Source organism: Sparus aurata, chromosome 15, assembly GCF_900880675.1.
Source record: "Sparus aurata chromosome 15, fSpaAur1.1, whole genome shotgun sequence".
In the NCBI taxonomy this organism is placed as follows: domain Eukaryota; kingdom Metazoa; phylum Chordata; class Actinopteri; order Spariformes; family Sparidae; genus Sparus; species Sparus aurata.
In genome coordinates this window covers 25096923-25123656 of record NC_044201.1, presented here as the reverse complement: position 1 = coordinate 25123656, position 26734 = coordinate 25096923, and the positions used below count along the sequence as shown (strand labels likewise).

The window sequence follows — 26734 nt, the reverse complement described above, 5'->3', positions numbered from 1 at the left end:
CCGAAAGCCGTCGTCTGCTTCCACTTCCTCAATCCGAAGCCACAAGCACAGTCACCTTGAGAAACAGAGCCAGTCATCCTCTTTAAACATACAGTTACGTCAGATCCTGTGTATCGGTAAATACTTGGCCTTGAGTGAGGGCTGCTATTACACCAGAACCCCTGGTGCAGGTTTTTGTGGCTATAGAGCACCATATTAGGCTGATACTGGCATTCTCACTTCTCCACTCTGCCCACATTAAGTGACAAATCAATATTAAATTGTATCATTAACATCAGCGTGCGAGTTGGCCTTTGGCAGAGAACCGGGCTCATCAACATCTGATATGTCCCTTCCCCAGTCTGTTTGGTTTCCTTTCGTTTAAAGTATCCCACAGCAGTCCAATAGGTAAACATAAGCGTACAGTTTACTGTCATCATGTTGCAGGAATTCTTACGTTTAACAAACTAGTGTCTTCCACTGACCAAAAATTGTGAGAAGCAGCCAAACGCAGGTTAAAAAATGTGATGTGATGGTGGTAAAAACTTCTCCCAATATCGACAAGTTTAATAGCTAACTTGTGGTTAGGGACAGTCGGCTACATTACATGCTAACCAGGGATCATGTTTACCAAATATCTTATGTCACGGACACATTTTTGAGGACGATCCACGGTAACATCAAGTAATTCACACTCAAAACTATCAATAAACAAACGCAGACTACCGGTAGCGGACCCTCCAGTCCAGTCGGTGGCGACTGCGCATATTAATCAGCTACTTCTGTCTTGCCTTTGATTCCACATGCACAACCCCTTTTTGTCCAACTGGCTTTGACCATCGCTGGTATATCGATAATTACATCACGAGAGGAAGTGATACGATATGTTGTCGTTTCAATACCTTGTGTCATTTCTCTTCTGACCCAGTCGTTCTGGAAAATGAAATGCTATGAAATGCTATGCCCTGACCCACTATCATTTGAAAATGACAAAAAAAAAAATTTCAAATGTGTAGGGCAACGAGAAAGTCTAAAGAAAATTCTGATGTGAACATGTCTAGTTGGTGATATTGACACTTAATGTTATGATGAGAACTCAAACTGCTCAGTTGGTATTGTCCAATATTTTAATTTCACAAAATATTCTGGGAAAAATCTCAACTTGGAATTGATTTTTGTCTTAATTCAGGTGGTGAATTCTGATTTACGTCATAATAAAACTAAATGAGCACACTGATAACATCGACAGTGTGGAACTGTCTGATATATTAGACACCTATAAATGCTGTATTTTCTAAAGGGTGACTGTAAAAGCCAATTCTGTCCCATCATCCCTTTCCTTGGAGGAATCGGTCGTGCGATCTCGTGGTCAAGATGCTTCTTCAGCTTTATAGAAGGATACAGACAAAGAGGCAGGGCTACAAACAGGAGAAAACAAGCTTCACACAAGCTTTCCTGCTAACACATTCCTATGCAAGCCACAGATTTTCACACAGCGGTAGAACCAAATATAGGCATCAATGTGGTTTACCAAGTACCCTGGTGCTTAGAAGCACATCCTTTAATCCAGAGGTTTCAGGTTTGAGCCCCCAGTCCTTCAGCAAAGCCCCTGTTGTTTATGAACCACAACATCAGCTACATTATAATTGTCTACAGCACATCAGCTTTATGAGAGGATGGATCAACTGTCTGCAAAGTAAGGAGTTCTTAACGATAACCCTGTTATTATTATGTAAAATTAAATAAATATTTTTGCTCCGTGCAATTGCTTTGACATTAGCGCACATGAATCAGCTGTTCACTGTTTGTGACCGGTCCAGTAGTCTGTTCTGAGCTGCTGGCCTGCTGAAGAGAACCTGTCAGACCTACTGTATGTGTGTGCAACAAGGCAAGATACCGAACCCAAATTAGCAACAAACTAGATTAGCTGCAGCGGGGAGGGATACAATACGTAAAACACAAAACAGGGAACAAATAATGACAGAGTGTTTTTTGGATGCACTTTTTTGGGAATTAATGGCCGTTACGTATACATTCACAAAGTCTGGAAATCTGTCCCGTCTCCAGTCTAGAGGATACATTTATATTCCTGTAATTACCACAAAGAGCCTGGAGGTTAACCAAACATCATCTACTCCTATTAAAGCGTTTAATGAATTTCCAGACTGCCAAAAGCCTCTCCCTCACACAGCGGTGAAATTAAATTCCTGCAGTTGTTTGCGACGGCAGCACAAACAACTACTACTAGTGTGGATGTTTACCGTGCTTAACCGGACTGATATACTATGAGAGCTGATGTGCAAATCAACCAGGGAAGGCTCATACAACATATAAATCTCTGTAGAATAATCTAATGTAGAATAACTACATCTATTCTAGCTGAAAATGAGCACAACATGTCACCATTGAGAACAAATGTGTGACAGGACAATAATATACTGTAATAAGGGGTTGTAGTGCTGCAGAGATGCCCTGGGCTCCAAATCCGGTTCTTCACATATAGGAAAACATGCTTGTTTGTTTGCTACAGACGCCATAAAATGTCACATTATCGTGGCTTTAATAGTTTTTCTCAGTTAAAATGTAATCAGTGATGCAAAAACAATCATTAGCAATTGTGAATCAAATCACAATCATACTCAAGCCTCCATTCTCCCATATTTTTCCTGATTTATGGCAATTTTTCACACTTGAAGTCAACTGTTCTGTTTCCTTCTCAGTGAGTGACAGACGGACTGGGAAATGTAGACAAGAAAGAATATTTAAACACATTTCAAATGCCCTGGACAGATACAATTCCTGTCACTTATGTAAAGTTTTAAAAGGAAAGGGGCTGTAAAATCTGCCGCATGGATTCTTCTGTCAATCATGGGGGTCGCACAAGAACAGGGTAGTGTTGTGCACAGATTTTATTGGGCAGGGGCAAAACTGAATGAATTCATGAATTAATTAAAAGAAGAACTGTTCATTCTCTGTAAATAAATCAATCAAAGAGTATAGTCTAGACCTGCTTACGTTGGAAAGTGTCATTAGGTAACTGTTGTTGTGAACTGACGCTATATAAATAAAGATTTATTGACTGACTGATTGATTGAAAAGTGATACTGTTTGCACTAGAGGGCGATTTATTCTGCTTTTTTCCCTGAGAATTAAATCAAATTATTTGCTGCACTGCACTCAACACTGTTAATTTGACATTTTCAGGGGTACGACACCCAGATCCCCTGCTTTGGTTTCAAAATCCTCCCTTTTTTTTGAGGTCTTGTGGTTCTGCAAGTATGATCACAATGTGTAAAATAGTCCCATAAGGATTCTTGTGCAGTCTAAGGTCCATCCTGCATGCTGCCATTTGTTTTTACTTTGCATCAATACTTTACTGTTTTCTGCGATAATATAAATTTTGCATGACATGACGCAGTTTCTATGTTGTACTCTACTAAAACCGTGTTATACGATGATGCCTGTACAGTATAATAAACACGGTCACAGCCACAGTGACTGTGGTGGAGTTGGATTGTAATTCACGAACTTCATTTCCTTCAGGGATGCAGGCTGTCTGCTCCCAGCACAGGCCCTCAGTGAAGTGTACGACACAAGATAACACTTACAACGCCACATAAATCAGACAGTCTGCATAGAAGTTAACATCCCGGTTCTTTACTAACTCTTACTAGTTCTTACTGGTATTAAAACATGAATTCTAGCAGTAAGAAGTGTTGAAGTTGTGCTTGTTGTTGTAGCTTGCTCAGTCCTGAGCGCTTTAGCCAAACTGGATTTCCAGCTGTCAGTCCCTGTCACGGCCAACGGAGACAGATTTAACACATTTAATGAAAGCTGGAAGATATTTCGATTAATGTCGAACCCACTGGGTTGTCTCTGGTTCCGTTTGTGTTCCAGTACGCGGAACAAGTCGCTGCTTGTTGTCATTTTGTCACAATGTTCCCACGAAACTGCCAAGAGCCTGGTTAGCTTCGAGATGCTATCGGGTTAACTGCGTCCGTTCTCGGACAGCTAGCGGCTAAATGTCTATTATCGGACACGTCTCAGTTAACAGCTCTTCTTTAATATCAACGGGAGATTATCAGCTCTATTTTTAATCAGACGATGCTAACAAACATGTCGTCGGAGCATACGCACAGTCTTTCTAACGACCCACACGTATAGCGTACAAAATCAATATGATTTGTGTTCAACAAAATCAGATTTGTCTCGTATACAGTCAACGTTAATGTTAGCATATTGTTATTTATGATTTCTCGGCACCATAGCTCTGTAACTACTGTACAGTGCAGTGTGTCATAGCTAATCCTGATTTCCACAATGTCGGCCAGCAGTCGGGGGGTAAGGCCAAAACAATAACAGCCATCAAAAAAAAAAAAAAAAAAACACCCATGGCCGTTTGTCCGACAATGGAATTGAGTGCAAGAGTAAGCCGTTTAAATGCTGCATCAGTAAACATCAACACGAAGAGAGACACCCAACTCAGAAAACAAGCTAACTATAGCGATATCATTTGTTTCCTGCTGTTATGTCAACCCCGATGAGCTACAAAGGAATGCTATTAATGTCTAACCAATGCGTGTCCGACAATGGAACTCCGCAAGTGCTTCCCTCACTGCAGTTTTACCTTGTACACATCTCCGTATGTGCCGCTTCCTATCCTCTGGATCAGCTCGAAATCCTCCTGCGGATTCCGCCGGGACAGGTCGACACTGGAGTTCATCATATCCACGGCCTGTTACGGCGCCGGTCGCGCACGGTTGACGAACCCCAACAATATGTGAAAACAGATATTTTAAGAAAAACATACGGCGTCAGAAAATCCTAGCCCGATTCCAATGTAGATCCAACATGGCTTCCACTGCGCATTGAGCATGCGCAATGGACATCATGGCGTAGCCTCTCCATGGAGTCTGGTGAGGGAGATAGAGCAGCTGAATGTGAGACTGAGACTGGCCTCATGAGATAAATGTGGTGATTAAATAAACTGGAAAAAACACACACAAAAACACGAAATAGTCACTTGTTAATTTGTATGTGCATGCATTAGCTGCAGCTATTTTTAATGCATATTGGTCATATTGATGCAACTTGATCAATTCCAGCACTATAGGATCAATACAATGTGGAGCCATGTTACAGGCAGCACAACCACAGTTTATAGCTGGTGAGTAAATGAATGTTTACACTAAGCCCTGTGTAGCCTTGACCAGCCCCACTGTATAAAACTGGGCTAAGCAGGGCTAAACACTGGCAGATGGCAACATTGTGATTCAGCCTATCGGGGTCTATATTACAGGCCGTATAAAAAACCCATTATAGTCCCATTATAAAAAACTTAACAGTATCCATTTCACTCCAATCACAGGATAAACTAGTGTCATTCTACAGCTTCTTTACTGTTAACAAAAGATCAAAAACAACATGTTGATCCTACTACGTATCACCTTTGTAGCAAATAGCACCCTTGTTTATATGTCTTACAACACTACAAGGAATAATCAGGCCAAAATTAAAAAAGCAAAAGCAAATTGATGTATCTTCTTTAGGCACTGTAAAGTTTATCATTTACACAATTGAGGTTATTACTATCTCTTGCTGTGCTGTGATTTTCCTGGAAAAAAAAAATGTTTTTGCAACTTGATTCCTATTATAATCATTTATATGATGTGTTAAGAAATGTAATTAAAATGTATTCTTAGGTGCACGTAAATGAAGTCAGGCGCACCAGTGAAACCATTATAAAAAGTTTGGCGGAGTTAGCAGTGGGGGTTTTGAGAATTACAAAGATCATTATGACTTAATGAGAATCAGTCCAGGTTAATCATTTAAAAGTACAATCCAAGGTTTGTGCCTAAAGTAAAGTTCTTTCAAATGCAGTTAAGATGATTTCCATGTTAATCAAATGCGGTATCGGAGGATTTACATCTGGACGGGCAACACTTCCAATCCACAGTTTAAAGAACTTCAAAACTCACACAACTTAAATTTCCATTGATTCAAAAAATATATTTCTTCATATCATTTACAATAGAAAATAGAAGGGAAACAGAAAATATAGTTCAACACATTTTACTTATAAGTAACAACGAAAAGTTATGTTTTTATTTGAAATGTAACGTCCACCACCACTGATCAAGTGTCTGTCTTGACATATTTATGGATAAGTCCATCTATCAGGCCTAAGCTGACTCTCAGAGTTGTCTGATGCTTCAGGCAGGAGAGAGGAGGAGGCAGGCGGTGTTGTAGCCCAGACTGACAGCCTGTTTTCTGGGTAGGCTTGGAATTGATCGCCTGGTCGATTTGGAAAGTCTGCTGCCTTGTGGGAGATAGTGAAGGAGTTGGGCAGTCTTGTGTCCCAGTTTGTGGCGTTGTTTCCTGGTTAGACGTTGTGTCTTGCTGTGGCAGGAGTTTCTTCAGCTGACAGGACAACTGAGGACTCAGAAGGAGAACCAAAGTACCACCAGGACAAAGGACCCTAGACACAAAAACAGGAATTATTAAACTACTTATAGTTGGTAATAATAGTTTGGATGGATTTTTCATACCTAATTTGCATTTTAAAAATCAAATATTGCTATTGACAAATTTAAATGAGATTTACCTATGAATAACACAATGTAATCTACATTTTACACAGTTTAGGGTCTTTGCTAAAGAACAACTTGACTCATGGGATAAGAATTCTGCACAATGTACAAACACGCACAGAAAAAACGAGCAACATTTTCTGATTCACTGAACATTTCTAACGGAAACAATGGAAACAGACACACAGAGGCACAAACCTCTCCATCTCGGTGACAATGAGTGGCAGGTTGGCAGCCATGTTTGTTTTGGTGCCAAACTTCCTTCCAAACGGCAGGTCACAGACTACAGCATCTACACTGGCACTGGGGAGAGGCAGCACTGCACACAGAGGAGGACAGACGAGCCAAGAGGTAATTTGATGTATGACAGCAAAGCAGGCTTCACACTCAAAGCCAAGTCACCGATCACAGCAGAAACATGAGCGAGAAGAATAAAGACTTGCGATTGAAAAAGATGTTTTATAAGTGTACATTATGGTATTTTATATATGTCATTTTGTGTACAAACATTACTGAAACATAAAGAAACAGGAAGACAGGTTTCATTTTTGACCATTTAACCATTTACAAATGAGTTTTACTCTCTGGAAATAAACTAAAGCTTAAAGCCAAAATTAAAAGGTTTAATGAATTGTTGTGCATGCTTCCTACACATTGATGAAGCTTTCAGCAGGTGTATTCTGTTTCCAAGCTCAGCAAACTTTATGTTGTCACTGGCCTTCTGTAGCTGTCCATCATCAATGTCCACACCGAGGAAACGGGCAGCCTGAGGAACACAGAGAGAGCGATAGAACAGGTTATTATAGTGGAAAAAAATAGAAACAAAACATTAAAAACACACACTTTCAAATGTTTTATAGATTTTGTCTAATTGCAAAGCTTTATAAAGTTTACTTTTCAGGTGTTTGTAAGCTTTATTTATTTATGTTGTTTATTTCGGGCATGTCAATTCATAAGCATCACATTTCATCATTGTTCAAATAATACAACACACATGGCCGAAAGGGAAAAGCGGCAGAAGCCAAAGCTTATCAAGTCCCACCCCCATTACCCACAGGATAAAATCTTCATCCTGATCTTTTCTTGTCTTTTGCAATTTACTTTTTTCTTATTTTTCTCTTTTTTCTTTTGTTATGACCTTTGACAAAACATATTACAGCAGTAGCATACAGAGCTGAATTCAAGCTCTAGACAGTACATACAGATTACATGTATGTCTGCACATGTGTCCATATTAGTCCATCCTGAGTGAACAACAGTCTCATCTTATGGCCTCATCTTATAGCCAGGCTTGCCACAAAGTCAGAATGTCCAATTGAGAGAAAGCAAAAGTCCAGTGTATTTATTATTCGTTGAGATGGTTTTGACAGACATACAGGAGCTTTGTGCAGATGTCCATCCTGACCTTGTGTTCCTGTGCTGCTTCTATTAAGATGGTTCCCACTCCACACATCGGGTCGACCACACAGAAGCCTGGCTGGGAAACAGAAGATAACATACAGCAAGGGCAGTATTACATCATATTCTGACCGTGTGCATGCAAATGCTTTGGCACACTGACTGTTAAGTTACAGACAACAAACATTATGCTAAACGTCTGAAAACGAGGACGGCTTTAAGGCTCAGTGGCCACATTTAATGAGTCAACACTGTCCTGTCTATTAAGGGGAGTGGTTGAAAAGACAAATAAAGGGCCTTGCTGGCATTATATAATAACGCCATATTATTTGCATACATAAAAGCATGCACATATTAGTTTCTTCATAGATAAACAATGCAGCAGCAGGGACACGGAACCTGTGTGTGTTATTACCTGTATCTGAGCCAATGAGGTCATAGCCCAGGCTACAGTAGACCTCAGTCCTGTGGTTTTAATGTAGCTCCGGTTAGCCAGAGGTAACCTTAAGGAAGTGGAGAGAAGAGCTATAAATTATGACTATGTATAAAACTAATTTGTTTTGTTTGGAGCCTGCCAAGAGGACGGCATGCAGTCATTAGTAATAAGGAGTGAATGGATAGAGAGTGGTTGTCAGTAACCTGGTGAGTGCAATCCCCATCAGACAGTGGTCGTCACTCAAATAAATATTCACCTGCAGAAAAGCGCAAACAACTCATGATGTAACACTTGAAAAGACAGACAATATATACAATAATACAATGTACAATATACAATAATATAATTCAAAGAAGGAGTATTTACTTATTATAACAACAGATCAATACAACCAGGAAGATTTTTAACACATTGAACAACTTTACCTCCAGCTGTGGATTCTTCAGATCAGTCTTCCAGCCCAGCTGTCTGCTCAGACCAACTCCAATCACTTTGCTCACCTCCTATATTGGATACAGGATACAAACATGCAGTTTGAAGTCTCTCTGTTAGGTGGATGTATAGGTTATGTAGTAAGAAAATACATGAAACAAAATTTAGATTTGGTTTTGTGTCGATTTCTGATAATGTTGGTAAAGCTGAGCATCGTGAGACATCACAGACACTGAAGCTTTAAATGATACAAATTGTCCACTGTAATATCTTCTACCTGTGAGCTGAAGTATCGGGACAGAGATCCAGTACACTTGCAGCTGATCCTAAAAGACACCGGGACTGAACAAGGCTCTGGTTTGATCCCGCTGGGCTGCAGTTGAGTCTTTTCTACTCTTCCAGTCGTCTTCTCTTTATTCAGATGAAGGAAAACACAAGAAGGAAAACAAGGGATGAAAAGTTGATAACCATAAAAGTTGACGTTATAAAAGCTTGTATAAAAGCTGAAAAATGTTTTACCATTTGTAACCGTTTTTACAGCAAAGTCTTTCACTTTGCAATCCACAGTTCTGCTGCTACTTTCCACATTAAGTCCTGGTGTCCTTTCTTTCTCAGATGTTTTCTCTTTCTCCACTTTCTTCTCACCACTACATTTTCGACCTGCACCCTTCCTTTCCTCCTCCTCTTCTTCTCCATCATCCCTCTTTCTCTTCTTTTCCAGCATCTGTGCTCCATTTTGTTCCCCACTTCTCTGCCTCCCATTCGCACTCTCTTCCCTCTCTCCCTCTGCCCTTTTTCTGGACTCCTCATCACCCTTCTCCTCCTTTTCACTCCTTCTCCCCTCCTCTCTGTCCATCGTCACTTCCACAACAGTTCTTGGTGCGTTGGCAGATGTCCTTCTGTCTGCCATCTCCCCCTGCAGGCGGCTCCAGGTCATTACGGCACAAGTCCACTGATTCTTGTCACTCAGCAGTCTGGACTGCAGCACAGAGGCTGCCTTAGCTATAGGAAAACAACACAAAAGTCAATACAAGTTAAAAATGGATTAATTCCAGGGTGGTTTTGTTTCTCTTTGGGATCTATCTTTCAGAGGTATGGAATTAATATGTAAAACAGGTCATCTAAGGTTCTTAGATCTGATGAATTCAATTAAAATAGATATGAATTAGACTTTTAATGCACACAAGAACTGATAGACAGGCAAATAATTTATGACCTGTCAATATGCATCTGTGTATTTGATGTCTGAGGCTGGTACCTGGGCTGGTGTGGGCAGACAGGCACACAGGTGAGTCTTGTTTCAGCAGGAGGAAGAGTCTCTCTGCAGCCTTCAGCTCACTGACTCTGTTGATCCCCACAGAGGAGCTGAACAACACTTTACCTGGTATCTGACAAACCTGGACACACACACACAGCAACAAAAGAAACAGGTTTAAAGTCTGCGTTTACAGACTGTAGCATAAGGGGGAATAAATCAATCTGATATTTAACAACTCTCCAATAAGTATATTGTTGAATAATCTAAAAAGAAACCTTGAAATCTGATTTTAAGATGACTGGATTAATTAATGGCCTCCATGTCACGTGACCCAGTGACTCCAAACCAATGCCGAATCTTATTAGTAATTGGGACAAATAATATACGCGCCTTATTTTGTTACATTTTCCTGCTTCTTCTATTTTTATGAATATTTTGAATTTTAGTTGTATTTGTTACTTCTTCATAATCCTCCAGCCAAAAAACAAATATACCCATATTGTGCTTCTCAAAAACGTGTTGATCAGTTTGCTACAACCGCTTTGCTATGCGGGTGTGTTCTATGTGGCCTGTGAATTGATAACAAATAATAGTGATAAAACTAGATATAACATAAAATAGAAGAAGCAGGCAATTGTGATAAAAATCGATGTGTCTTATTTGTCTTATTTAGTAGTAATACAATTCGGCATTAGTTTTGTGTCACCGGGTCACATGACATGGAATCTATTGAAGAGAAATGCTGAATTTTCTTAATAAATATTCATATAAAATAGATGAAGCAGTTAAATCCATCAAAAGGAGTTGTATCCTGTGTAACCCGTATAGTATTACAATTCGGCATTGGTTTGGAGTCACTGGGTCACATGACATGCAAGCTAATAAAAATAACTGCTGAATTTTGATCAAAAATAGTCATATACTATAGCAGAAACGGTAAAATCCAATCAAAAGACGTGTGTCGTATTTGTCCCATGTAGTAACACAATTCGGCATTAGTTTGAGTCACTAGGTCACATCACATGGGCGCCAATGTAATAGCCAAAATAAGCACATAACGTTAAAACATTAGCAATCAAAATAACTTCACCTCGGTACTTTTTACGGCGATGCCGCTACAAACTGACACGTTTAACAAGGAAAGAAACATCTTTATGTATTGTAAATAATGCCGAATTCACAAGAAAGCACCAACGATTAAGAATTTGCTGGGGGCGTTTCAGGAAGTTTGTTAAATGTCTCCTCATGCTACAACTCTTAAAATCAGTCGATTTGTCAGGGAGTCTGGTAACTGCCGTCACCATCCTTCACGTGCTTACAGGAAACACTCACATCTTCGGCTGCCAGCTTCTGTTTCACCTCGTCCATTAAGAACCGCTCCATGCCGTTACCGGCGGTGCAGTAGTATCGAACTAAACTCCCCTCACTGCTCTGTTCAGTCATTGTGTAGTTAAATGTGGTCAAGCTGAAAAAGTTTCCTCGATTTGACACAGAAAGCCGCCATATTGGATTGTTTGTTTACACCGGAAACGGAAATGCGTCCTTACGCTGCAGTGACCAGTCGTGGCCAGCAGGGGTCTCTGTTGTACAGTGAAAACAGCTACTGATGTGGCAAACTGGAAACGTGATTTGAGAGCAAACTATGTGCGTAGTAATGACAACATTAATTAAAGTGTCAAAGTACAAATGTGCTCAGACTTGTGCATATCAATCTTCTTCGTAATTATGAGATTTGATGTGATAAAAGCCACGACAACAAGCTTTCATGTTGTGATTAATTTAAAGACTGTACTCAAGTGGAATCAGACACACATGCCTGTGTGCACATATTGAATATTCAGACACACACACACACACACACACACACACACTTTCAGCAAGAGAACAACAAACTGCATAAATGTTCACGAGCACGCACATGTAATGCACATTCATTAGGACACAAACACCTCTACTGCAGTGTAATACCTGGAGGCGGCTCTGAACAGGTGTTCCTCCAAACCTGAGAAGAGACTTCCAATAATAACCCTGCAGCAGAAATCTGCACTTTCTCACAATTCTCACTTTCTTTTCTCTCTCTTGAAATCAATCAGAGAGATGCTCCTTCTATCTGTGTTCGAACACTTCGCTCTCTAAATCCCTTTCTTATCTCGCACTCTCTCTCTCTCCCTCGTTCTGTGTTGTCACAATCTCCTTGTGACACTTTTTAATCTCCCTCTTCTCTCTCTGTGACATTTTAATGACCCCAAACATATTTAATCCCCTTACTTTATGCGATGAACAGTGTTCCGCTTGTTGCCTTGTGCCATAAACCCCTCAGGCGCTGACAGGCCGGTGCTACCTGACAGTGTAGTGCATGCACCTAACAATGTGAAGAATTATAGTAAGTGACTGTGTTTATATAACAGCGAACGTGAGTGTTGCTCTAGATTGATGGGTTATTGCCACAGTTGGGATTTGGAGGGGATTGGATTCCTACCAAATCAATAGCTGACATTTTTTCAACATTTTCTTATTTTTTTCTTTCAAACAATAATCATATCTATATGTAAATCCATCCATCCATCCATCATCCGTAACCACTTATCCTTTGCAGGGTCGCAGGGGAGCTAAAGCCAATCCAAGCTAACACTGAGCGACGGGGTACACCCTGGACAAGCCTCCAGTTCGGGGGACACAAATGTAATTTAAAAATGATTAATGGACATTTAACAGTTGATTACCTTGACCCTGTGCATTCTGTTAGACAAAGTAATCCAAGCTTTACATCCACCATTAATCAGAATTTGTCAAGAAGACTTATGTGAAATACAATGACAGATTTATTAGCTTGAATTCTTGAGCAAATAAAAGGTGAAATACAGTAACAGTATGTGCTCAACTCACTCTCTCTATATAAATATGATGTCTCATAAGCCCCCAGGGAAATACAAATATCATTTTGTTGCCTTTGCATTTGAGTTGTGCTCCATCAATTTGGATTAATGTCACAGAAGCTCTTGATCCCAGAAGTTCATCTCCCATTCATTCACCATTGCACAGTCATGCAGTTCATGAAAAGCAGCAAGCTATGATTGGAGTCAATGTGTTGTCATGTCTCTCGGCAAAGTCAGATGGTGACGAGGCCCGCACTCAACCAATCTGACACCATCACACACTCTAAAGTCTCATCTAGTGAAGCAGAGCATATTAAGATACTTTTTTTTTTGGCCTTTATTGACAGGACAGTTCAGAGAGGTGACAGGAAACAGGATGAGAGAGAGGGAATGACATGAAGCAAAGAGAGAAGGAAGAACTCATTATTCCAATCACATTGCAAACTGCTCCCATATGCTCAATAAGTACAAACTGTTACGTAGAGCCCCATAGACCCAGGTCCGTAGAATATATCATCTGGGAACCATAGCCTTCAAAAACATTTTTAATGTGTGCCAGTCCCTCTTGTAACAGCTGTTATATAAAAACAACAACAACAACAACAAAAACTATGACCTGCTGGTGGCACAAATTGAAAATTCACGGGAAAACAAAGTCAGTACAATGAGTGTCAGTGGAAGATGTTGCGGCATTACAACCTGCAGAAAAGTGCTGGAGGCCTCAAAAGTTCTTTCAGGTCTCTAGATGTCAGTGATTTTTGGCTTTTTGTTCAGAAAGAGTGGGCGATATTTCACGACTGTGTCACTGGAATCTGCTCTTCGACAGCAGCTCGGAAATGTATTTGTTACGTAACATTTATTTGAACTATGCTTCCCTCCATCATTTGGCACGGAATGTTTCTGTCTGTAAAAATGAATAACGCCTAAAGAGAACGTTTTTCTTCTTTGCAGTATTTTAAGTTTCACGAACATCTTGCACCCAGCTCCTCCTCCTTTCCAAAATACAGGACATATGTGTCCCATAATCACCATCCAGCATCTCAGCACAGCACATCTAAACAGTGACATCTTGAAATGAAGATGAATACAGTTGGATTTACGGGGCTTTTACCCCAAATGACACAATTCAGTTTCCCCTCTTCTTTGTCCTTCTCGTTCTCGCTCAAGTTTATCTTGTGACTACTTTCATCAGCCCATAATATTGGACGTATCCATGTAGAAAGGAAACATTAATACTCCTTTCAACAGCTGCCATTTGCAATAATTAGCTCCACTGCTGCTAAGTGAACACAACAGCTCCACAAAATGGATGCCTGGCACGCCAGCCATGGCATGATGTATGACTGTACATTAAACTTGTTTTCTTTCTCCTCCACACCCCATAAATGATCGCAGGGAGGGAGAGAGGGGGATGAAGCACACAGAAAATGGAGGATGGAAGAGGAGAAATGATGATGATGATGAAGGGGAAAGAGGCACAGAATGTAAAAAAACGAAACAGAGGGGGAAGGATAAAAACGTGAGCCGTGGGCACGGAGGGGGCAAAGACAACAGCAGCTTTGTTTGACAACTTCATCATGATGGACTAATTAGTGCAGCCTTTGGTTTTTGAAGAGCTGACGGCTGACGAGTTACGAAAGGGACAATCATGCAAACAGTGTCGGTAAAGTTTCAGACGTTGCAGGATGAAAGTGCAGATTTAGGTCTGCATAGATAATGATACACATAAAACAGACTGACAACAGATGGGCACATTTTGGCAGCTCGTAACAATTAATGTAATTATACACTGTCAACAGTTTAGCTCTGTCGGTAACGAAGCAAACGTCCATTAAAAACTCTTCCGTTCCTCTTAAATACCCTGCAGGTACCCAGTGCTTACAGTATAATTATTCACTTTTCACTTATTGTCACTCCCTTGTTCTGCTGTACCTGCATCCCTCGGTATTTCATATGTACTGATTCATTCGACGTAATAACGGCATAAATTCAGGAGGAGCTAAATTTGAAGATATTACGCTTTATATCACAGGCAGCATTAAAGAAAAGTGTCACCAAAAGAGATATTACCCCTAAATCCCACACGCTGGCAACTGATGAAGTTTGGGGACGTCAATCCTAAATATGTCACAACAACTCCAGACCTCAACGGCAAAAAGGTTTCTGACATGGACAGAAGGACACACACACACACACACACACACACGCACACACACACACACACACACACACACACACACACACACACACACACACAGATGTAAATGTCAGAGGTTCACTCCCTGAATCATCTATTTTCCAACAGAAAATTAAAAACTTGAGTTTCAAGTGACATTATCACGAGAAATTACACATTCAGTGAGTGATGATTAATATTCAGTGAGCTTTTCAAGAGGGCTGTCATTTAAAAGGCCAGTGTGTGTGTGTGTGTGTGTGTGTGTGTGTGCGAGGTAGGAGTCCATCTGTTAGTCTCCTCTTATTTCTCGCTTCCATCAGCTTCTATCACCTTTACATTATCCTTTTTAATCCTTTTCTTTTGCTCTCCTTCTCCCTTCTTTCCCTCCTCTTCCCTCTCGTTCTTCATCACCTCTTTCCTGCCCTCCTCTCTGCTTACTTTCCTTTCATCTCCTCCTTCAGTCCCAGATGGAAATGAGACCTTTACAAAGAGACAGAGTGAGAATGCCCGAGAGAGAGAGAGAGAGAGAAAGAGAGAGAGAGAGAGGGAGAGAGAGAGAGAGAGAGAGAGAGAGGGGGCGCTGAATTTTCCAAGTGAACATGTGTGTGTTCATGCCCATTTCTGAGTGCTGATGTGTGTGTGTATGTGTGTGTGTGTGTCTCCATGGATGCTTGGCCCTGTTGACACACTTCACACTCCTCTGAGAGCAGTAAATATTTAAATGTGCTTACGTCACACACACACACACGCACACACACACGGGAACACACACACACACACACACACTCACTCCCGGCGGCAGAGCTCAGCTGGTGAACACAGCATCAAACTGACAGCAGCCATTAAAATCAACAATAACAGGAGAAATAAGGAAGAGCAGGAGGAGGACGGCGAGCAGACTGGAGGGAGAGGCGGATGTGGCCTCGCTGCTCAGAAAAATCGTTGTGTTTGTGTGCAAACACGGCTGAATGAATCCACTAAAGTTCGCTGAGCGTTTCTGTGCCGTCGCCTCGCCTGGTTTGCGTCTGTCTCGGAAGTCCCGAAGCATTTTGGATTCTTTCGGTGATGAAACAAGTGAGCCGTCAAGCTGCCTTTAACGACAAACAGATTGTGGTCTTTAGAGAAACATCTGCACAAAACCTCGCTTGTTTCAGTTTCAAATATGCAGATGTGTTCTACTTAGTCCACCTAAAAACTCACTGATGATCTTGATCAAAGAAAGAGCTACACAACTTCTATCTCTTCACTGAAGCAATATACTTTACATTTCAGAGTACTTTTGAACACCATTTAAGTGTTTTAGTAAGTTAAATGCACCCAACAAACAACATATATATCTGCTGTGGGTCATAAGAGCGTGATGTAAGACCTAGCAGGGTCCCAGCATCAGCCCATGTAAGCAGGCTCCTGTAGACCCCCAACAGGAGAGACCAGATTCAGTGTAGCTGCCATGAAATCTGAGCTCAAGATTGTCCAGGCCCCATTTGGGCCCCATATGGGTGTGCTGCCTACAGGCCAGCTTCTATGACTCCTCAACTCTTTCTCCTTGTTTTTAGCAGCAGAGTTCTTTGTTTTCACACTGTTTTGGATTGTGTCTGCAATTACTAATGTTCATCCTTCATGTTCAGAGAAAGGAATTGCATTAATCTCTTAATTAATTAATTTCACTTAATAGGGATGATGCAGTTTAACATACAGTAGTTCAGAGGAAAGCCGAGCAGGTTTAATCTAAGTGTTTAACAGACATCCACTTTCACCTGAGCTCCAGCCAACGTCTCGCTGTGGGCCGTCTCACTCAGCTGCACACAGAGACAGAACTCAGAACCTTGTCCCAGTTAACAAAGAACTTCTCTCAACGCCATAAAATCCCAAATCCCCTTGCCCCATATTTTACCAAGTAAAAAAAAGACAACATCGCACCACCGCCAAGGCCACTGTTCCATTTAGCTAAATAAAAAGCTGAACGCCCTTGGCCCATTTCCTCAATGTTTAACACAGCCATAAAGAGTTTGTAGCTATTACTTTGATTCCCAAGGACCTCTGGCTTCTTCCAGTGAGTCCCCCAGCACAGGGAGGATTACTTTAATTTCAACATCACGCATTCGTTTAAAGACGGCACTTTGTGAGAGAGAGAGAGAGTGCAAGATTGTAACAGAATACAGGCAACAAAAACCCTTTCAGATGGAGATTACTCGGACGTAAACCCTAACAGGCGTGTGTCCTTGGCCTCAAAGACATGACAAACCCTCCCCAGAGTTTTTACAGCGGATGCATTTCCTGCTGGGTGCAGCTAGGGGGAGGTGTAGCTTTACGGCTGAGCTGCTTTCCGTGCTGTGTTGTCTTGGTTAATCTCTTCACTGCAGCAGGCGGTGGGGAGGAAGGAGGAAGAGGGGAGAGGCCGGCTGACCAAAACACCACTGGCCGCAGTGACAGAGAGATTAGATGTGACTGAAAGGCTGCTGGAATGTTAGTGTGAAACGTTAGGGTACCATTTTGGGGAAATTTGGAAAATGTTACAACCTGCTGGTATGATGAGTTAAATATATATATTTTACATGTGTCATGAGCTGTTTAGAATCTACAGACACACGTGTATGGAAGCCCTTAAGGTCATAGTTTATAATATGATGTTTATCATAATGTGAGTATGTTGTTCACTATTAGCACCAGTTATTCTATGCTGAAGGTTTGTTTTTGTGCCGTTTTGTGCTGCAATTTAGTATTTCGTCTCTTTCCTGTTCTTCCTCAGGTGCTGACATCATTTAGGAGTTTTGGCTGGTTCACACTCGTGTCACTATGGGCCAGCTGTTCTCATCAGAAGAAGAGCAATCTCAAGTGAAGGATGCAATTGGTTCCTTCCTCTATGACGCCATGTTGGAAGGCGGCGCTGTGCCCGACCTCCGTGTCGTCCACCCTCTCCTCCTCGCCAATCAGGGCGGGAGCTTTGACTCCCGGGCCGGCCTCCAGAAGCAACTTCAACAGGTTAATGAGATTTAAAGGAAATATATAATGCTCATTTTTAGGTTCATAGTTTTTTTTACTTTAGGTTATTTCTAAAATAGTTTACATGCTTCAGTTGTCATATTTAAAACATTTCTATGGTAACAAACATCTACAGAGCTTGCTGAAGCTGAAGAATAAACATGTCTCCTCTCCTTAAAAACATTATTATGATGGAGAATTAATGATTTAAAAATGTTTGTCGGGTCAAAATGATTATTTTGTTTAACTCTATGTAAGAGTTCTGACAGTTGGTTCCAGCTTCTAACATGGTTTATAAGCCAATAGTATAATGTCGGTGGTATCATGTGCTATCTGTGTTTCATCAGTGATTAACAGCATTGGTAGCGGCCATTTTGTGGAAAAAACTGAGCTGTACGGGATGCGCCAACCATACTGAAACACTCCGTTTTGGCTCCTGTCGCTTTAAGGCCTCCACTCTTGACTACCCAGTCTCCTTCTGATTGGTCAGCCCACACAAGTCTGACCCATAACTGCTAATGACAACGGAGCAGCTCCGCTAAATACTATATATGCATATATAATTAAAATGTATACGTGCCAAAACTACCTGTTAAGCATAGATTATGCAAATGTGTGACATGGTGATGTCACAGGAGTCTCAGAATTAAAGGCGAGACTACTGATGAGGCATTTCAGGAGCTGTGTTTTCTGTTTGTGTGGACATTATCAACTTTTAAGACCTTTTACAGGCACAAGAACCTTTTATAAAACACTGAAGGGGATGGAAAAAGCATCGTAAGCCTCCTTTAAAAGAAGGTGTAACAGTATATGTGAGTGATGCTGATGCTGCATACAAGCAAAACACTTGAAGAGGTGATATGTTCCGTCTCAAATACACTCAGTCGCTGGACCGCTTATTGATTTACCTTCTAAATTCAGTGGAAAAGAAGATGAACATGAGGGGAAGAGAACAGTGTTTTTACCCTGAGACAAAATGAAGCACCACTCACTGTTAGAAATGTGGTCCTGCTGGGGATTTTAAAGAGGTTACAAATCAATACAGCGGCCAACGAGGAAGCAATATGATGATGACAAAATGCTCCTCACAGTTGTTCTTACAAAGAAGGGAGACAAATCTATTCGCCGAGCATTTTCATTTTATGGAGACAGATGGTGAGAATGGGTAAGCATTCATCTCTCCTCACTCAGCTGCAGGGCGACATCGGGAACAAGGCGCCCACCTACCTGAGGGATCTAATTGGCCGATTGTCGACCTTCTCGGATGAGCCCCGTGTGGCTGGCCTGGTGGGATTAGTGGTAACAATGGTGATGGATATGGCCTATACATCATCAAGGCAGTCATCAGGTGTGAAGGGGAAGTCAGCGGGATCTTCATCAAGCCAGGTAAGTAGAAAAACAATGGAGAAGAAGTTTTTCTAAGTAATAAAAGTGCTTGCTTAAATAATAAAATATGATATATTTATTTGATAAAGTTATGAAAGGACACAAAGAGACTCCCCAAAATTGAAAGATTGTTGGAAAAAAGACTATATGCATGAATGTCTACCTCCAGCAGAGAGTCTTGGAGCTCCAGGAGGTGATGGAGGAGTACCTGAAGCGCTTCAGGATCAACCTGACCGACAAAAGCAAGCTGATCCAGGACTCCATCAGACTTGAGGCCCAGCTCAGCCTCATCCTCACTCAGCTGAAAACATGTCTGCTCGGGGGAGACTGTGACTCCAGGTGAGAGAATACTGCAAAGAGAAGAGTATCATGAAGTGGGATGCAGTAGTTTGTTTGGTTCTTACTCTGTCTGGTCCTCCAGGTCTCTGAGGCACTGGGCCAGCGGCGCAGCATTTAACGCCCAGATGTTGGTTCACCTGGCTGCTCTCGAGGGTAAAGCTGAGCCCTTTTCTGCCAGGGCAGCACTGCAGCAATACAAGGAGGACCTCGCACAGATCATACCTGTCTACAGGTAAAACAGCAGCGATCTAACCATCAGACATAGCAGAGGTTGTCGTCATTTTAGCAGCAATAGCTTCCCTGCAAAAAAAGTTAATGTTCATGATCATTTGAGTCACTAATGGGATAAAAGTAAACCACAAATCTGGAGTGGTGTTTGGATGTTGCCGTGTGGGGTTGGACATAATAAGCTAGCATGCACATCCTGATAGTTTTCATAGTTTGGCCAAATGTCAGGTCATTTCTGATCCATGAGTGACCTTGTTGGCATTTTGGCTTGATGTTGCTGTCTACAAGTTTTTAGCAGTGCTGGAAAGTAACTAAGTACTGTGCTTAAATGTGCAATATGAAAGTCTTATGGTTGAAAACATTAAAAAAACGAATAAACATTATCAACAGAATGTGAAGAAATAACAGTTTTCACATAATGACATCTTTGTATTGTGTTGCAGAGATATCCACTGAAGTTAGCATGCTAACCAATTAGCCCCGTCCCACACCAGTCCAAGTTGGCTGTGTTATGACTGCTAGATGCACGGCTAACTAGCTAACTAGCTAATGGTCGCAACAGATAGCAGCAGTTAGTGGTTATTCTTGTGATATGTTGCCCTCTATTATTTTTGAGTATGGGATGCCAATTCTTACATTTTGCTCGTCCAAGTAATAATTTACTCATTTCTATATTTAGGTTATTTTATACATGTACTCTGCTGCAATTAATGAGGAAAATGTGTACTTTGAAGTAACATTTTGATTGCAGAACTTTTACTTGTAATCGGGTATTATAATAGTGTGGTATTGCTTCTTTGTTTTGAATATTTAGTCCACCACTGCTTGTTTGTGAGAAAAGGTGGAGTCATGTCTTTGACTCCAGTGTTTTCAGGTCACGTTTTGCAGTGACTGGGGTTGAAAAATGCTCGGCGCTGACTCCTGAAACAAATAGAGTTACATGAGCCACTCACAGGGCCGCAGAGTATACTTTTTCCTGATGATGTTTTGTTGCAGCTGGAGACCGTGGGTGGACAACCTACTGCAGGAAGTGCACTGCACAGCACACAGTCCAACTACAAACAATGAGGATTTTTTTTGAGGCGAGGTTGTCAGACAGCCAACACATTGCACTTCAGCGGAAGCAGCAGCCTAATAAAGCACACTGACAGTGGAAACCACAGCCGCACAGGGCCAGGCTTGTCTGCTGGGAGACAAGCTTTCCAACCTGCTCCAGATCTGACAGCAAAAACACTAAAAAGCTATCACGACTGTCAGGAAAGTCTGGCCCTAAACCTTCAGCTTACATTTAGGCTCAGAGTATTCGGTGTGATGGGTGATAGCTGCGATCGTGGCACAGTCAGCAGCAGGAGAAAACATTAAAGACAAAGTTTTCTTAAAGGTGCACCATGTATTCTGGGGGGAAGAAATGAGGAAATAAAAGCGAAAGAAAAACAAAATTATCACACTGTTTTCATGACCGAATAAACAAACTGACCTCAAAGGACGACAACATTTCACACTGTTTCACTTTGTTTATATGTGGCGGACCCTGCCGCCTTTCTATCTTCAAACAGTGATCAGGGACCTTATTATTCTCTGAGAACAGCTTGTTTCTTCAGTTTTGGAAGAATATATATTTCAGATTTATTATGACCTCATAATAATGTAAATATTCAAATTCTGAGTTTGAATTTCTTCTCCAGAACTACGTAGTGCCCCTTTAATGGACATTTAAACTCAGTGACCATCAGAGCTACCGTGCAAAATGGCAATCATGAATCGAGGTGTCTGTATTAAATATGCATTTTAAAAGCACTTAATCTGAAAGAAGATGAGCGTGAAAGTGTTTCATAATAACATATGCACAATTTAATGAGTCAGTTTTGGATAAAAAGTGATAAAATGATGATGAAATTATTAAATTTTCTATTCTTTCCCAATACTTCCCGCCTCCCTGTCACCCTCCAATCTATCTCTTCATTACAGGCGTTATAAGTCTAATACAGTGTGTGTCGTGAAATGTCGAGGGAGTCTTCTGGCATCATGTGACCCGTCTGGGGAGGCACCGGAGGACGGATCCATGACGGGACTCACTGTGACCGACAGAGAGACGGGAAAGAGTGTGACTATCCCTCTGTCCACCATTGAGACAGAGACAGGTACTTCTCTTAATTAACCAAGAAATCTGCTTTTCTCAGTCGATTTGCATTTAACTGAACCAAGCTGATCTTAACAGGTAAAAGACTCTCAGGGCCTGATTCCACCGCTGCACCTGAGTCCTCCTCCATTAACCTGGACCTGATCACCTCAGATCAGTACGCCCAGGCATACCTCGACCACTTGTTTTCTGATAAAGGACCTGTGGCAAAGCTGGAGAACTACTTCATTATGGCTGGTGAGAATCTGGGAACGTTAAGAACTGAATGCAAAAACAAGACAGGGGAGGAAAATGGGTTAGAAGAATGTGATGGAGAACAACAAGTGGATATGGTGAAAGATGATAAACGGGTCAAGACTGAAAGGACAGAAGGACGAGAGGAGGCGGAGGAGCGTGAGCGGAGAGATGAACGTTTGAAACTGAGTATTGTGGAGACGCAGCCGGATGAGAGCCTCGATCAGAATCTCAACAGTGCAACAAATACACGACAGCCATGACCGGACAGCAGCAAGCTCAAAATGTCAGTCGGTAATTGAAGATAAGCATTCAGCTAACCTCAGAAACATGACGGCTTTTTGCAGTTTTTGTTATTTATTCAGAGAGCATAAAAAAAATGATTACTGGATGAAAGTTCAATAAAAGTTCTATTGATTTGCCTGCAGTGTTAAGCCTGAATTGTCTTTTATTGTTGCTCTACATCTCACGCTTTGTTTAAAAAAGTAAATAAATAAATGCCATATACTAAAAAAAAAAGTGGCATCATACTTGGCTGGGAAAATATTCAAACTGTGACACGTTAGTGAGTCTGTTACATGCTTACAAGTGTTTAGTTGTCTAATAAGTTATGTACTCAAAATTGTGTGTCACCTATTTTCTACAAATGTACATATATAGCTTATACATAATGTATATACATTGACCAAATTTCTGTATCTTATTAGAAAAGTTATTACTTCAAATTTATATTTCATAACATAGCAATATTTTATACACACAAATGATTTTTAAAATCATTTTCAAATACAGGAAGTGTAAAGAAATGCACATGGGGATGAAACCTACAAAATAAAACAGGAAATAGCAACTAAAAACCCCAAGCCATGATAATTATACCAAATGAAATTCAATTTCAGACAGAATTAAGTATCAAAAATAATTTCCTGGCACTTATAGTCAGAAAGTTAAATTATACATAGAACTACATGCATGTATATACTGTATACTACACTCCTGTCAGAACATCCTGTGCACCACCTGCACAGGACCACTTCTCCTGTGTGCGTGAAAGCAGGACATCTTGAGTGACGTTCACTGAGAAATGGCACTTTTCATGTTTCTCACTCAGCGAGGTTGAAAAGACGCTTTTCCCTCTCGGTATTAATGGTGCGCAATTTCAGCAGGTGGGCGAGCGGCACAGGAAGGAGCTCTTATGTGGCAGCGCGGTGTGAATGTTAACCTGGGAAGGAGTGCGTGTGTGTGTGTGTGTCTGTGTGGATTTCTGTGTGTGTGTGCGTTGTCTGTATGTCGAGGCATGTGCAAAATATATTGTGTGTCTGTGTGTAAATCAAAAACGAAAGAGTGCAGAGAAACGAAGGTGTGTGAGTGACTTAGACAATGAGGGATAATTGTGCTGGCAGTTATGTGTAGAAAGAGGGAGAGTGGTACAAGTGGTTGATGGTTTTTATATGTGTGTGTGTGTGTGTGTGTGTGTTTCAGGTCTTGCTGACTGTCGATGAGTCACACTTCACAGCTCCAATTACTGGTCCCTGCTCTGCTAATGCTGTCTGATTGGTGTTATTACTCTCTCTCGCTTCTTTTATTCTCTCCTTCCCTCTCTATCATTTTTTTCCCCCTCTTTCTTCCACCGGCTATCAGACGATTGTGACTTTATTATTCAGTGGAATGACGTTCACGCACACTAATTAAAAGCCGGACACGTCATTCATAAACACCACAGAGCGGCAGAGCAAGACTTCGCAAGAATCTGCACAAAACTCTTCTTCTCTCCTCGTGTTGAAGTTTACTTTGTACTGTCTGTATTTTTCCTTCTCCTGTTCTACTTTTTCTGTTTTCTTTTTAATCGTCTGTCTCTACTTTTCAACATTGATCTTAGAAACTGCTCTTCCTGAAGCTCATTGTCCATTTATTTCAAATGGCTTTCACTGGAATCTCTTTGTCTTTGTCCTTAAAGTTTACAGCATTTTAAAAAAAATCTTTTTCGCAGTCCAGCTCAATATTGTCACGGTTTTACACAAAAATATGAAGAAAGATCACATTTGAATATATTCTAGGATGACATAACATGTTTCGTTGCTATGCCATCATTTTAAAAGGAGGAAGTGTGTAATAAAAAAAAAAAGGTGAATATCTGCTGTATTGATTTTGATAATCAGTTTTAAAACAGTCTTATAAGAGATCAATGCTAGACCAGTGGACTACTTTTCAAAATCTGGTGCCCACATTACCCACAGTGCACCTCAGCTACTGGGTGCCACCTGGTAACGAGGTCCTTGTTGTCACCATTATAGGCCCGGACACTACACTCAGCAGTTTCTCTGTTATGCACAATCTCTCAGATCCGGTCTTTTGTGTCTCTCAAGAACCTGGAAACTGTCATTTAGGCGTTCACCACATCCTGTTTAGTCTACAATATGTCGCTCTTACTCATGCCTGTTACCATTCCTGGAAATCGATGTAAAATTATCCCGAATCACCCATCACAGTCCAGCTCAAAGTAAATTAAAAGCTGTTGCTGAACTTTTTGGTGTACAGGCATTGTTTTGGGCTCTTTTAAAAGGTTAAAGTCTTACTTTTCTCTCCAAACACGCAGAAGCTTGGTAAGAGCATATAATATAGTCAAAATCGAGTGATAAGGTGGAAAAAATTATGCAAGGTTAAGACAAACTGGTACAATTTCAAAGCTTAGGGCTTTAAAACCCATTTAAATTTAGCAGTAGGCGGTAACAGCAAACACAACCTTTCCAGACTTCATTTAATTCAAAATGCTTATACGTTGGTACAGCGCAGCGTTGGTCTCCTGGAGGCTGGTGGTTTGAGGGGCGCCTTTCGAAATGACGCAACAACATCACAACTGTATGGACGCTGACCAGGCTGCCGTATTTGACACGCTGGGAGTTAGATGATGCCAATAACCCTAACCTTCATTTCTTTTAGTTGTGGGAGTAAATCTGAGCACCCAGAGGAAACACAGGCACAGTGAGAAGATGGAAACCACAACAACCTGACTGGTGCATCAAAATACAGGAGCTGTGCGGGGATGGTGCTAAACACTGCCAAAAACTAATTTAATCACAGTTACAGGCTTCACATTTGGACATCTCAACATGTTTTAAAGAGTACGTGGTACAGAGTTTTGTTTGATATCTTTTGTATTGCCACTTGGTTGTAAAGATTTAGATTATTCTGTGTGAGGTTGTCTCATCTTTTTCACCTCCCCTTGTCCTATGCCTCTCTTCCTTTCCTAGCTCTTGTGGGACGTGCATGAACAAAAGGTCAAACAGTGAGTCCTGCACCTAAAATAAAACCTGAGAGGGTCAGAGCGCCCTGAATTAAGTAGGGTGACTACATGATGGCCTGTGTTTATCTGGGAGTATATACATGAGAGGTTATGTCTGATCTGTGTGTGTGTGTGTGATGTCGGCATGTTGCTGTTCCCATCTCCCCTCTTAAGTTGTGTGTGTGTGTCTGTCACGTGTGCGACGGTTGGTTGTCGTGAAAGCGTCGCCGCGGCAACAGAAAATCGCCACAGTAACTCGACATCATCCTGCCGCCCACTGCCTCTCAGCAGAGAACAGTCGCTGACACAGAGTAACCTACTGAGCAGTGTGTGTGTGTGTGTTTGTGTGTATGTGTTTGCTTGTGTGTTAACTCTGTCGTGTTTTGATAATGCGTGTATGTGTCAGTTGGTGTGTTGTCGTGTGGGTGTGTGCACGTCAAAGAGGGGAGGACTCAGTCGTCAACTTCTGGTAAGAGACGTGGTGGAAGACGAGCAAGTGAGACAAGAAACAGGCTGATAGAGGAGTAAAGGGAAGGAGACGAGAGGAGGGAGAGTGAGGAGGTGACAGACTGAGGGAGAGAAGAAGAATCTGATGTAAAGACAGGAAGAACAGGGATGGAAATGTAAAGAAAACCAGTATTTCTGCAGATAAGCATATTCATAAGACAAGAGTTTATTGCCTACAGAGGCTTCTTTTAAAATCTGCTTCTTCAGGAATGTGTGCATGGTCTGATTAGATTTGACTGATAGTGACCAAACAACCGGCACGATGCATGGAAGTGTGTGACAACTGCTTTTCCCATATGCAACTTAATCTCAAGAGTAAATGTTAGCTAAGTACATTTCTGCAAAAACACAGAGGTTACTGTTCTGGTTAAATGTTCAATCTCATCACAATGCTGTGCTAATGCACTGGTTAGGTCTAGGCCCAAAAACCACTTCATGAAAATCTATAATCTTTAGCCATTTGGGGACAATGGTACAATATGACCAAGTT

At 41.2% G+C, this 26734-nt stretch overlaps 3 protein-coding genes across 14 annotated transcripts in view; 1 reads left to right on the top strand and 2 right to left on the bottom strand.

Annotated features, from left to right (window-relative positions):
- The window catches only part of LOC115596453 (mitogen-activated protein kinase kinase kinase kinase 3), a 44328-nt gene extending 39464 nt beyond the window's left edge, over positions 1-4864 (bottom strand). For all 8 annotated transcript variants that reach the window (XM_030441574.1, XM_030441575.1, XM_030441579.1 and 5 more), the window contains exon 1: positions 4607-4864. In XM_030441574.1, coding sequence (XP_030297434.1) covers positions 4607-4705 — 99 coding nt within the window. In that variant the 5' untranslated portion in view covers positions 4706-4864. The remainder of the gene's footprint in view (positions 1-4606) is intronic.
- A 1098-nt stretch (positions 4865-5962) lies between these two features.
- On the bottom strand, positions 5963-11651 carry thumpd2 (THUMP domain containing 2). Of its 3 annotated transcripts, none has more exons than XM_030440997.1 (11): positions 11426-11651; positions 10052-10232; positions 9355-9837; positions 9113-9246; positions 8829-8906; positions 8607-8659; positions 8383-8470; positions 7975-8046; positions 7221-7335; positions 6768-6888; positions 5963-6457 (listed from the first exon to the last, which is right to left on the bottom strand). In XM_030440997.1, exons 1-11 carry the CDS (start codon positions 11534-11536, stop codon positions 6115-6117), a joined length of 1779 nt encoding a protein of 592 aa, XP_030296857.1. In that variant the 5' UTR covers positions 11537-11651; the 3' UTR covers positions 5963-6114. The 3 variants fall into 3 exon arrangements, with proteins under 3 accessions (XP_030296857.1, XP_030296858.1, XP_030296859.1); XM_030440998.1 differs by having other exon boundaries at positions 10094-10232; positions 11426-11649; XM_030440999.1 differs by having other exon boundaries at positions 10094-10232; positions 11413-11546.
- Positions 11652-17500: 5849 nt separating this feature from the next.
- Positions 17501-22882, top strand: LOC115596095 (uncharacterized). Of its 3 annotated transcripts, none has more exons than XM_030440889.1 (7): positions 17501-17671; positions 17895-18127; positions 19319-19513; positions 19686-19852; positions 19935-20084; positions 22049-22221; positions 22299-22882. In XM_030440889.1, the coding sequence occupies exons 2-7, from the start codon at positions 17942-17944 to the stop codon at positions 22715-22717; spliced, it is 1290 nt and encodes a 429-aa protein (XP_030296749.1). In that variant the 5' UTR covers positions 17501-17671; positions 17895-17941; the 3' UTR covers positions 22718-22882. The 3 variants fall into 3 exon arrangements, with proteins under 3 accessions (XP_030296749.1, XP_030296747.1, XP_030296748.1); XM_030440887.1 differs by having other exon boundaries at positions 19683-19852; XM_030440888.1 differs by having other exon boundaries at positions 17509-17611; positions 19683-19852.
- The last annotated feature ends 3852 nt before the right edge of the window (positions 22883-26734 follow it).